The 12,333-nt window shown below is 34.3% G+C and overlaps 1 protein-coding gene across 2 annotated transcripts; it reads right to left on the reverse strand.

The window, feature by feature from the left end:
* Positions 1-3,404: 3,404 nt before the first annotated feature.
* LOC149391987 (cyclin-D5-1-like) lies at positions 3,405-5,518 on the reverse strand. Of its 2 annotated transcripts, none has more exons than XM_089620704.1 (5): positions 5,207-5,518; positions 5,024-5,110; positions 4,641-4,941; positions 4,421-4,548; positions 3,405-4,336 (listed from the first exon to the last, which is right to left on the reverse strand). In XM_089620704.1, exons 1-5 carry the CDS (start codon positions 5,417-5,419, stop codon positions 4,145-4,147), a joined length of 921 nt encoding a protein of 306 aa, XP_089476830.1. In that variant the 5' UTR covers positions 5,420-5,518; the 3' UTR covers positions 3,405-4,144. The 2 variants fall into 2 exon arrangements, with proteins under 2 accessions (XP_089476830.1, XP_089476831.1); XM_089620705.1 differs by having other exon boundaries at positions 4,173-4,332.
* Between the last annotated feature and the right edge of the window lie 6,815 nt (positions 5,519-12,333).

The following is a 12,333-nucleotide window of genomic DNA, read 5'->3' on the forward strand; positions in this document are numbered from 1 at the left end:
TCCTATTGGTTAATTAATTAAAAGGTAAATTCCTATTGTACCCTGATGGTGGGTCTATATAAAGAGAAACCCTAGGGATTGGTCCTCTCTCAACCTATTACGTAGTTTTCATCTGCCATCGAAAGAAAGCTAAAGTCTAAAGAGGTCAAGAGAGAGAAACCAATTTCGGTGATTATCCGCTGCCGTCACCGTCGCTCTCGTCATGGATCGAGGTAGGTTTTTCTCAATCCCTAATGTTCTGTGAAAATCATCTAGTTCTAAGATCTTGGCTGATTAGTATCGTTTAAATTATGCTTACATATACTTCTATATATACTAAATAATATAATATGTAGATATATTTCGTGTTACGCGCAATACACCACAATCAACAATCAGATCGCATGTAAGTAGGAGTTTATTTGTTATTAATTGATTTATCATTTATTTCCTTGATATTCTCTTGATATCAGGAATTTATTAGTTGATATTATCCTTCATTTCGTACGTTTTTTTTTTCTTTCAATTGTTTATATATATGGCAACATGTTCAAAATAATTTTAATCAGTTAATTAAAAAAATATAGGAATTATAAAGAAGTTATTTAGTTTTAATAATATAATAATGGATAATAGTGTTTTTAGTGTGAAATTTGATGTTATGGTTGAAGTGGAAAAATAATTTGATGCTAGAAATACACAAAAGTTGTGTAATTTTAACGCCAAATTTGGTGCATGGGTTGGAGTTGCCTTAGGAATTTTACTTTTTCGCTTCATTCTCTAAAAAATTAGGGTCTCTTCGATCCCTCTCTTGAAAAATGGTCCAGCATGTACGAGGCGTACTTTGAGGCGAGCTTGGAGTTTCCGATCCCAGAGGTCATCACAGACTACCTCAACTATCTTGAGGTAGGATTTCCACAGCTTGTCCCTAAATCTATCCACTGTCTCGTGGCGGTTCTTGTCCTCGACTCAGGGAAGCTTTAATATGTTATTGGGAAGAAAAAACAAAATAAAATCTCAAAGCTATTTTTCGTATTCTAATTCCCTTAGATAAGTCGTTTTACTGACTACAAATAGCCGCTGATTATAACACTCTATACCGTGTCACCTTGTCTTCAAGAAACTATGCCTTTTTGTGGAATTGTTTTATGCCGATTTCAGAAAATATCGTGTCTGAAATTGAATAAGAAGAGTTATTCGAGGGATTTTATTCAGACTTTATTAGCCTAAAGCCATATTTGGGTTGAACATATATATATATCAGCAGCCATATTTGGGTTGAACATTTTTTAGCCTAAAGCCTATTCTTTGGCTGGTGTGAATCAAATACCAACGGTTAAAAGCTCTAATGCGATTTTTTTTCTGGCTGAGGGCAATAAAAGCTGCGATTATCAAGGCTAAATTTGGTTTTTAACGTCACTAAAATAAAATGGATTATTATTGAAAACCCAAACGTCTTTAAACTGTTAAAGACTTGAAGTGGTCTTCTTTACCCTATATAAATCGTCATATTTTCAATCAATTACATTTAATCAAAGTGAAAAAAAAAAAAAGATAATAATTTCAAGAGAGGAAAAAAAGAGATCTTCAAGACTGTTGCTTCTTGGTTCTTGCTAGAACATACCGACATAGGTTACTTTTTATTTTTCAGTAAGAGCATTTTCTTATGAATTGTGAATTTGTGATCAAGCTTATTATTCTTCAATATTGCTATATCGTATTGTTATTAACTTATTATTATATTATTTTCAAGTTTATAAAAGAAAGAGAGATCAAGCTATTTCCATCAAGCTATTTTCAGGTTTTATCTTTCTTTAACTTTTTATTTTTATTTTTAATATTGTTTTGCTTTCTATTTGTTTCGCTACTTTTTACTTTTTAAGTGTTGTTTGCGTGTGTTATGTGTTTTTTTTAAACATATTAGTAATTAGCGTTGCTTATAGAATAATGTTAACTATTCATTTTTCTGTTGCTTACGGAGAAATAAGTTTGTTCAAGTTGAAATTGATAAAATCTTATTTGAGGTCATCCATGTGCCAAATAGACATTTGTACCAGATTTTCAACTTGATATGTGATTTGCCAAATAAGACTTTTCAGTTACTCGTCTTGTTCACTTGTTCATTTTTACAGGGATTTCACTTGAATCCCACAATCACAAACTTATCAACTAAGATCCAATAGAAATCCAGCTGTTGAATATATACAATGAACACTACACCACCAACAGCTTAAAAGCTTTGAAGTCTTATTCATAACTTTGTCCGACAACCATCCAAAGTTATGAAAACCCATGTACAGCTGAAGAAAGACTTTGTAATTGGACCTATTGTTGTGGGTGTTTCTATTTGGAGGTAATATGAGTTTCACGGGTGGGGTTTTGAAAACGGTAAATTTGTCTCCTAATGATATGTACCATGTACTGTAATGATCACATGACCTTGTTCTACATGTTACTAGCACAAAAATGTTAAACGCCAACAAAAGTCTCTCCCCTGAAATGAAAGTGTTTGTTAGCGAAATGACAAGAGAGGGTTTGTCTCTGTGGGAGTTGGCATATCATATACGTATATACTTATTGTGGATAATACCCCACATACAGATTACCAAAAAACCATGCAGAGTAAAATTGATACGTTGTGAGATTTGGAGGTACTCGAAATGCCATTTCGTTGCCAACAGGGAAGGCTTAGAGTAAAAGGCCCTAGTACTTGGCCATCTCTTGAATGACCGCACATCTCTCTCTCTCTCTCTCTCTCTCTCTCTCTCTCTCTCAGATTGAAAGTAAAGAAGAGGGCCTAGAAAACGACATTCCAACCTGGTGAGTTTTAGGCATTCTAGAGATATCGGCTTTAGGCCAAACTCTCCCAAAAGGAAAACAACCAGAAGGTATTATTTTGGTCTATTATTTCATTTCTTTCTATTCATCCAAAAGTTGATTCCCGCCAACATTATATAATACGACAATAAAGTTGTAATCCTAAAACCAAACAAGGCATTCAGATTTTTGAAGTTACCTTTTCCTTACCTTCTCCCACTTTATCTTTTTCAGCAAGGATACACGTGAAACTCAATTAAATCCCATCACTTTAAATTCTTTTTTTTTCTATGAAGATAATTGAAACTGAAAAGGAATGGCTGGTTACACTTACATATTAATTGAGAGCTGATGATGATAGCACGTTCGTTCACTACTTAATTACTGTCACAAGAATGCACAATTCCTATTTTGTGGGGTCCGCTTATATGATTAGTTGATTAATACGTTTGATTAAAAGTAGGCAAAGGCAAACACGTCGTAATAACTGTAATACTACTTCCAAGTCCAACAACATCCAATCCAATCAGCAGCTAGGAGAAAAACACTTTTCCAATATCACGCGATCAAGATTAATATTCCTTTTGAATTCACAAACACAATAATTGGATTTTACAAAAGGGTAAACATATATATTAAGGGATTGCCTCACCCGGCAGGCAATAGCCCTTAAAACATTAAAACTAATGACTCCCACTGGGTCACCTTTACAAACTCTTTAACTATATATATAATTATATATATATATATATATATATATGATTTGATGGCCAACATCCGACACATGTAACACAATCAAAACCTTCCACATTGCTTACAAACCTTGTGAAGACACCAACAAACCAATCCCATCAAAATGTAGGGTTTTGTGAGAAATGTCACAAAAGTAAACAAAATCAAATCCTGAAAAAAAGGTAGACCTTCCGGAATGAATGGACGATATATATATAGGGCGGGTTCAGTGAGTATATTGTTTACAATTACCAATAATAATAAATAAATCAAATCAAATAATCAAGGCGGAAAAGGAATGCACAAAAGTGACGGGTAAGGCTGTTACCGAAAAAAAAAATCATAATGAAGCTATATATCCACCATCTTTCTTATATATATTATATATAAATCTCTCTCTTAGCCACTTTTTTTCAACCGTGACTGCACTCGCCAAACGTATAATTAGCCTTTTTATAAAGGAAAAGAAACCTCAATGTTTCTATAACCCTTTTCAGTGATTGATCTTTGGTTCTTGAGATCAGAAGGCCATTCTCATTCTCTTTCCCTTGAAACCTATAACCAACCAAATTAACTCACTTTTATCAGGCAAAACTCTTTCCTTAAAAAGGCCTCTCTATCGAAACCGTTTATAACCTGCCACGCCATACTCAAAGCTACAATTCATTGGATGAACCCTTTTCTTTTGATCGTAACTCAACGCATTAGTCACCGATGAAGTTCCATCGCTCTGCTTCGCCGATAAACCGGACCGTTCTTGACAAATCTTTATCTCACTCATCTTTGTATAGAACGACAATACGTCTTCCTAACACAATATAAAATTGAAAAAAGGTTTAACATTAATATAAGTGTTTCAAAATAGTATATATATATTAAAAAAAAAACTCACAAATTGGAGGCAATGAGAAACAGATCTCATTTTGGAATCGAGTAACTTCCTTGTCAATTTCTGGTTCAATGCCACCAATGTTGCCGCGGCGGCTATTGAAGATGGTCTGTGCTCCATCAAATTGATTTCTAATAAGCATATAAAAATAGCAAAGAATTAGTGATGATTAAGTAACCAGTTCATAAATGGAAACAATGCGAGCTCAAAGATAGTGAATCACCTCTCATTGTAGCCATGATGAGTGGTGTGGCTGTGGAAAGTACGGTGGTGAGTGAAGAAGATTGGTCCAATCGGTGAAGCATTGTGACGAAGTAATGAAGGAAAGAGAAAGGAGTTATTGAGCTCAGTTTCCACTCCAGTGTGCTCAGCACGAAAAGCTCCATTTTCTCTATCAGTTTGGTCCCGAAATCTCCGCCGTCGAATCTGAAATCAGAAAACGAAGGGATCTTCGGCTCTTCCATCTTCGCCGCCAAAGCCAGGCACGCCACGGGAAGCAATTTCATCATCCACGTTTCTCCGCTCTGTAGCAAATCAAATTAATTTTGATAAATCGAAATCTACTAACGAGAAAACATTGATTCAGAGAGTCTGAGGAAAGCTTACATTGATCGGCCTTCTCGAAATAAACCGATCGAAGTATGTGATTGACGAGTACGCTGTTTGGAATCGGAATCCGAAAAGCTCTCTGGCCTGGATTGTCACAAAAACTGAACATATGAGAATCTATTGAACGAACGAACAATTTCTTTAATTTAGTTCAAATTTCGGAAAGAAAAGAAAACCGACTCCGAGAATCCAGGCAATGGCTTCCGATCGGGCTCGTTGGTCAATCGCCGGAGATTTGTCTTTGACGAAGCCGAACTCAGTCTCTCTCTCCATCAGAGTTCGGATATACTCTTCTTCCTCGGAAGGAAAAAGCTCGATGAACGTTTCTTCCTCCAAAGAGGACTCGCCTTCTCTGGAAACTTCGCTTGAAAATGAGAGGAAATCGTTATTCATCTTTCTTTCTTTCTGTAATTCTTTTGGCAGCCAAACAGGGGTTTTAAAGGAAAAATGTGCAGAGAGAGAGAGAGAGAGTGAGAGAGAGAACGTGGTTGACCACGTTGTGTATAAACGGAGGAAATCGGTTTATCAGATTGAGAAAAAACGGTTTTTGAAATATTTATATAATTTTTGAATTCGGCGAGCGACTGTATTAAAAAAAAAAAAAAAAAACTATAGTTAGTGAGGTCTCGAATTCTAAATGCTGGTCCGGCACTTACGCTTAACACATCCAATTTGATCATCAGATATTTAAATTTATTATAATCATTTTAAACCAAAAAGAATGACCATAACCATAGTGAGTTTGACTAGAAGTGAACTGTGTGTGTTTGGCGCGTGCAAAACACAATCTAACGGAACGGTATATCGTGGCCTATTTTTGGCGGGTAGGCCGTACATGGGACCGTACCAATAGCTCTTTTGATTGTGAAGTTTTTTTTTTTTTTTTTTTTTTTTTAATGAAATGTGATAGTGAAGTACGTTGGGAATATTATATTTATGTAAAAATGTTTGTTGAAAAAAGGATATTATTGTAAAACTAAAATAGGATTTTTTTTTATTTATTTTTTTTATTTTATTTTTTTGTGTGTGTGATGAATCTTTAAATCCTTATTCTCAATAGGCTGCAGATTTCCTACTGTTCAGGTTCTTCAACGGGGATAAAAAAAAACGGGGATATTTTTTTTTTTCCTCGTAACTTCAATGGGCAATGATAACTTTAGTAGAAAGTAAAAAAATATTATTTTTCTAAGCTTTTCCAATACTCTCCAAAATTGTTATAAGTAAACTAAATAAATTTAAACTTTAACATGTTTGGAATAAATAGTTACTTTTCAAATGGTCAAAATTAACTGAAAGGTTTCTCTTTTTTTTCGGTTGTTAATTTCACCGGTAAAAGAATTTTAACTGTAGTAATATTTTTAAAAAATATTGCATTTTTTCAGAGATTTTTAACTGTACACATCTCAAAAATGACAAATTCATTTGAAAGTAAGAATAAAAGTATTCGCTATATTTCCTTATCATACAGCACAACACCATTGGTAATAAATGGTTGGATTTCGTTAATATCGCCAACAACCAACTATAATAATTGACTTCCCGTGAACTATTATATTACATATATGTGTGTATGAATAACAAGATATTAGGCCTGTGCACGGTCCGGTCCGGTCCAAAACCGGCCAAAAAACCGGACCGGACCGTTCAAAACGGTTCAAAAAAAACCCAAACCGGACCGGACCAAAAAACTGTAAAAACCGGACCGGACCGGACCGTTTTAAATCATCCAGACCGGACCGGACCGTTTTAAACCGTTTAGACCGTTTTGAACCGTTTAGACCAGACCGGACCGGACCGTTTTGGACCGTTGGACCGTTTTGAACCGTTTAACATAATTTTTTTTTAAAAAAACCATTAATTTTCCACCAAAACACAAACATATAATCATATTTGGGAGTTAAATACATGCACAAATGCCTAATTTGGCTAATTGGACATCAATTAATTTTTTTTTAATTTTTTTAAATTTTTTTTATAAATAAACCGGTCCGGTCCGGTTTAACGGTTTTTTTTTTTAAAAAACCGGACCGGACCGTTTACATTGAGTAAACCGGACCGGACCGGACCGGGGAAAAAAAAAACCGTTTTAAACCGGACCGGCGGTTTAAAAATCCCCGGTCCGGTCCGGTTTACGGTTTTTACGGTTTTTTTGCGCCGCCCTACAAGATATGTACCAGCTCAAGTATTGGCACTTTCTTTAAGCGGGTAATAAAATCAACTTCAACTATCTTTAATGGGAATAGATTATTAAACGTCAAATATACGTGTATATATATTATAGTGGTTTCGTTGTGGACCAGTACGTATTAACCGACGTTGATTTTCAATGATACCATCATAAAAAAATAAAAATAAAAATAAAAAAATTACTAGTAACACATCACAAACCCGTCACGATGATATGGATAGGGTACCTGAATTTATATTATTCATTTTGGCTCAGAAGGTTAACAAATTTAAGCAAGAGCGTTTTTTAAGATAGTTTAGATGTTAAGATTTAAGGCAACACAAATTCAGGAAGATACCAATTCGGCCACATGTTTATTTTATTCGAGTTGTCAAATCTTAGGAAATGAGTCCATGTTATTCATACTTGTAGATTTTGAGCATTGACATGTCAATCTGAGGATGACGTGGCGATTCAACAGCACAAGGAATAGTATAGGTGAATTGACGTTACTTCGTATTGATTGAATATCGAGATTGTGTTCAGAGAAGTTGGTAATTCACTTCACTGAGAGGCTAAATAATGCTATCAATTGGGTTAAATTAAAAGCATTATTTGGTATCATATATGTCCTTCCAAATAATGTACATTATTTAGGGTAGTTTGTTGGGAACGACGATATATTATCTAGCTCCTATATATATATATATATATATATATATATATATATATATATATATATATATATATATATATATATATATAGACACACACACATATATGAGCAAATTCACATTATTATATATCTCTTGAAATTATTTTTGTATACACGGTCCCTTCAAAATTCGAACGCTATATCTACGTACATGATTATAGAATTTATTTTTAATATTTGTAATACATGTGATAAATTTCTGATAAATAATTGAGCATATGATCTTACTCTTAGGATCCATTTAAGAATACAAAAGTCATGAGAGACTAACGACTCATGATATAAATAAATAGACTAGAGATTATGAATGATAATATATAATTTGTTAAAAATAAAGTGTACTTCTAAATTCTAATATGATATGATGTAATTGAATAAGTGGGAATCGCTATATTTGGTCATATCACGTGTAGAGGGAGAATATACTTCCAAATGCATGCATGGATCCAAAAAAACTCGGTTCGTTTTAACACGTCCATATTAATGAATAATACTGGAAAATATTTAAATATTACAATATTTTAGTGATTACATATGTAATATTAAACAACACAAACAAATAATTCAATAAACAAAAAAGACCAATTAAATAAATTCAAGCATTCCCTTAAAGAAAAATTAAAGCATTTACTTTCAAATGTAGAATATGTATATATTTGAGAAAGTTTGATATTTTTATGAATATTTATGGGTAACGGATTTATATGCTTCTGGATCGAAATACATCAGATCATAAATAATGGTAACGGATACTATATAGCAAAGCCAGCAAAGCGAACATGTCTCTTCTTTGCTAAAAACCTGACAAACTAAATATTATTATAACAAATGTGTTACTTGTTGATAATATTACAACAAGGATCTTATATCCAACAAAGCGTACGATTTTCTAGTCGTTGCTAGGCTTGTTTTTATAATCTTCAAGTGGTTGTATACTGAATTATTTAAATAAATAAAAAATTTGGGCCACGCATTTCTAATCTTAAAGTTGCGAATCCAAAAAGATGAACTTCTGATACGTAACATGATCTATAGTATTGCTTTGGAAGTTACCTCTCCAATGTATACTATCACGATTTGTTACATTCATGAGGAAAACTTGTATTTTATGGTGATTTTTTTTTTTGAATAACACGGATTTTCCATTAATATTGGGTAAAAATCCATCAACACAGGAGAATAACATCTTAGTACATGGATTACCAAGACCTAAATCGAGGTGAATCTAACACTAACTTCCGGTAAAAGTACGATATGTGCAAACTTCCGACAACGGGAAGAATTACAAGCACCAATAGAGCACACAAGAGGCTCGTTAAAAAACCCAAAGAATGGCGATGGAAAAATCCAACCAAACTTGGTCCGATAACCACGAATAGGGTGGCTCTTCAACCTGCATAGATAAAAACCTAACAGGAAATCCACTACGGGAAAGGGAACTACGGCTAATCCGAGTCCAACACAAAACAAAGCATAACAATAAAAGGATAGGTCCATTCCAACACCAGAAAAACAAACTAAAAAACCAAAACCAAAACAAACTAAAAAAAAGGCAGACACCCGCACCCAAGATCTGCAGCGAGCACGGCCGCGTCGCGAACGTCGACGAACCACAACTGTCACTCGGCATCAAGCTTCGATGGCTCGAACCCGTGGCACGGAGCACCTCCAGCGATTCCATCCGAGAGGGACCATAAGGATCGGGGTCGACGGGACCACGTCGGAGCTTCGGATCTACACACGAGAGGGAGGGACTCGCTGTGCACCTCCGAAACACGCTAGTCCACACCGTCGGGGCTGAACCGGTGCCGGGGACGTCACGGGGGTCGGAGGGGGGAGGGTCCGGGACGAGGCCTCTCTTGGGCATTTCGTCGAACACCTTGTAGGCGACGCTGAGATCGCCGTTCAAACCCATGCCTCGCATCGCTATGTTGTGGGACTCCGTGTCCGGGTCGACGCCGTGCTTGTGCGCCGTTCTGAAGAGGTCTAGGCCGGCGCGGACGTGGCTCCGGCGAGAGAAGAGGATCTTGAGGACGGAGATCAGGTGCTGGGTCGAGGGCTGGGCTCCCCCCAGGACCGACGCCGTGGCTGAGAGCACGCCGGCGAGCAGCATCCTGGGGGGCGGCGGCGGCTGCTACAAGGAGAAGAAGAGGTTTAGAGAGAAACCCTAGTTTCTAGAGAGAGAAAGTTATTTCCCTTCTGTTAATAGAATTAATGTTGTATTTTATGGTGATAGTGAGTATTATATGTGCGATAATCAATTTTTAGCAAAATAGCCAAAATAAGACTATGACTTACGTTTCACAACTTTTAAAAAAATAGCCAACAAGCTTATGTGGCAATAATTAAGGTCTGATTTGTCCTTATTTATTAACAATTATTAACAAATTCGTCATTTTCTCTCTCATATTTTTTTCCTACATTTTTTTTTACATAAAAACTTTAAAAAACCATATATATCTCACATGAACTCGAAATTGAGTGATTCCAAATCCTACAGATTCGTGACGCCGAGATCTTCAAAAATAGATCCATTGTATTTGATGAAAAATCATGTTTAATACCATAGATGTAGAAAAATCATGTTACTACCTTAACTATGGAAATAACTGAAATTTTTTTAAATTATCAAAAAATAAATGGAAACGTAAATATGATGCATTAAACATAATTTTTCATTAAACGCAATGGGTCTATTTTTGAAGATCTCGACGTCACGAATTTGTAGGATCTGAAATCACTCAATTTTCGAGTTCGTATGACAAAAATACAAATTTTTGAAGTTTTGATGCAGAAAAAAATTATTTGAAAAAATAGGAAAGAGAAAGTGACAAATTTATTAATAAACAAGGGTAAATCAGACCTTAATTATTGCCATATAAGCCATTTGGTTGTATCCCTAAAAATTTTCAAACATAGACTAGATCCAAAATTACATATTTAAAGTGGTCTAATTAGTTACAAATCTCTTATTTATTTTATATAATTTCTAAATTGGTACAATCATACAAAGTTATAAAAAAAATGTATGAATGAGATAATCCTTTTTTGAATAATCAAATATCTTTATAAAAGAGAATAATACAGTAAACTCAAAGTTTCTGTTGCTAATATAAAAAACCATGATGCACTCTTTTAACATATGAAATATGTGCAGGTCATCTAAACAGAAATATATTATTAAACAAATGATATTGATATACAATATCGAGTATATAGCAGTATTAATAACAGAATTGGGCATGAGATAGATAAGTAGAGGTGTGGGTTAAAAAAAGTATCTGACATTAGTCCATTAGTTATGTCACCACAAAATGCACACACTAACTTCCATGCCCAAAAAATAATATTGTATTTTACAGTGAATTAAGGGAATATGATCAGTTGGTATTCCCAAAGTTTTGACTGCTCTTCTCATTCAAATCTCCTTAATTCTCCGGGAACTGCGCTCACGGGCTGCTTAATTCCCATCTATATATCCTCCACCACCTCGCCAACAACTTCTCGTCTTTATAGTTTATACATTTACATATACAATACATATATGCATTTGATTTTTTTCTTTTAATACTTGTTCATTATTTTTTTTGACATATTTATGTATGTGGTGTTTGAATTTTATGTGATGTATTCATTTTTATCTATTTATTTTTATGTAGTGTTATTTTGAATTTTTAGCGCATTAGTAATGAGATGTAGAGTTTGGATTCTCCAATATGGCATGTCAAATATTACTAAAAGTATATATAAAAAAAAAGGAGCAATTAAGCAAGTAGTTCAAAAATCTACCATCTTTTAAATAAATAGTTAAAGTTTCATTTTATTAAGAAAATAGTCCACCGAAGTGAAATAAATTAATTAACATGTTGGGTTAATTTAATTTACTTCGGAAAAAAAAATATTCGAGGCAAAAGTAAATTAATTAACATGGTTAGGTTAATTAATTTACTTCGACCTGATGAGTTATTTTCCTAACAAATTGAAACTTGGGCTAGATCCTTAAAAAATAGAGAATTAGCTAGTTACAACAAATACTTATAAAAAAAATGTGCATAATAATGCTTTAAATTTTATAATTAATAGTGTTACAAAGGTACCAAATATAATCTAAGTATGTTGAATATATTTGTTAATATTATTTTTGGACTAAACATGCAATATTCCACGTAGTTATGGCCCTATGATCACACGTGAGATCAAAAGGTTCGTCAATCGCATTGGTCTCGTCTCGTCGAAAAGTGATTTCAGCCTTCTATCACCTAAAAAGGAAAAGAGAGTAAGCTCGAGAAGTGCGAACGAATTTCTCACAACGCGTTCTTTAACGCTTGATATTAGTCGATTATTAAATGTGAGGTGGTGCTCTAAGTCGCATTTTTAGATTTTAGAGAGCGAACGTGAGGAATGCATATGATAGATAAAGAAAGA

The sequence above is a fragment of the Urtica dioica genome, chromosome 7 (genome assembly GCF_054948205.1).
Source record: "Urtica dioica subsp. dioica isolate 48M chromosome 7, U.dioica_male_clone48M_v1_H2, whole genome shotgun sequence".
NCBI classification, from domain to species: Eukaryota; Viridiplantae; Streptophyta; class Magnoliopsida; order Rosales; family Urticaceae; genus Urtica; species Urtica dioica.

What these genes read in the sequence shown, in the direction of transcription:
- LOC149391987 (XM_089620704.1), bottom strand. Translation starts at nt 5,419, where the DNA reads ATGAATAACGATTTCCTCTCATTTTCAAGCGAAGTTTCCAGAGAAGGC. An exon ending in CCATTGCCTGGATTCTCGGA is followed by an intron (nt 5,111 to 5,206) that starts GTCGGTTTTCTT and finishes GTGACAATCCAG; the next exon opens with GCCAGAGAGCTTTTCGGATT. An exon ending in TTTCTCATTGCCTCCAATTT is followed by an intron (nt 4,337 to 4,420) that starts GTGAGTTTTTTT and finishes ATATTGTGTTAG; the next exon opens with GAAGACGTATTGTCGTTCTA.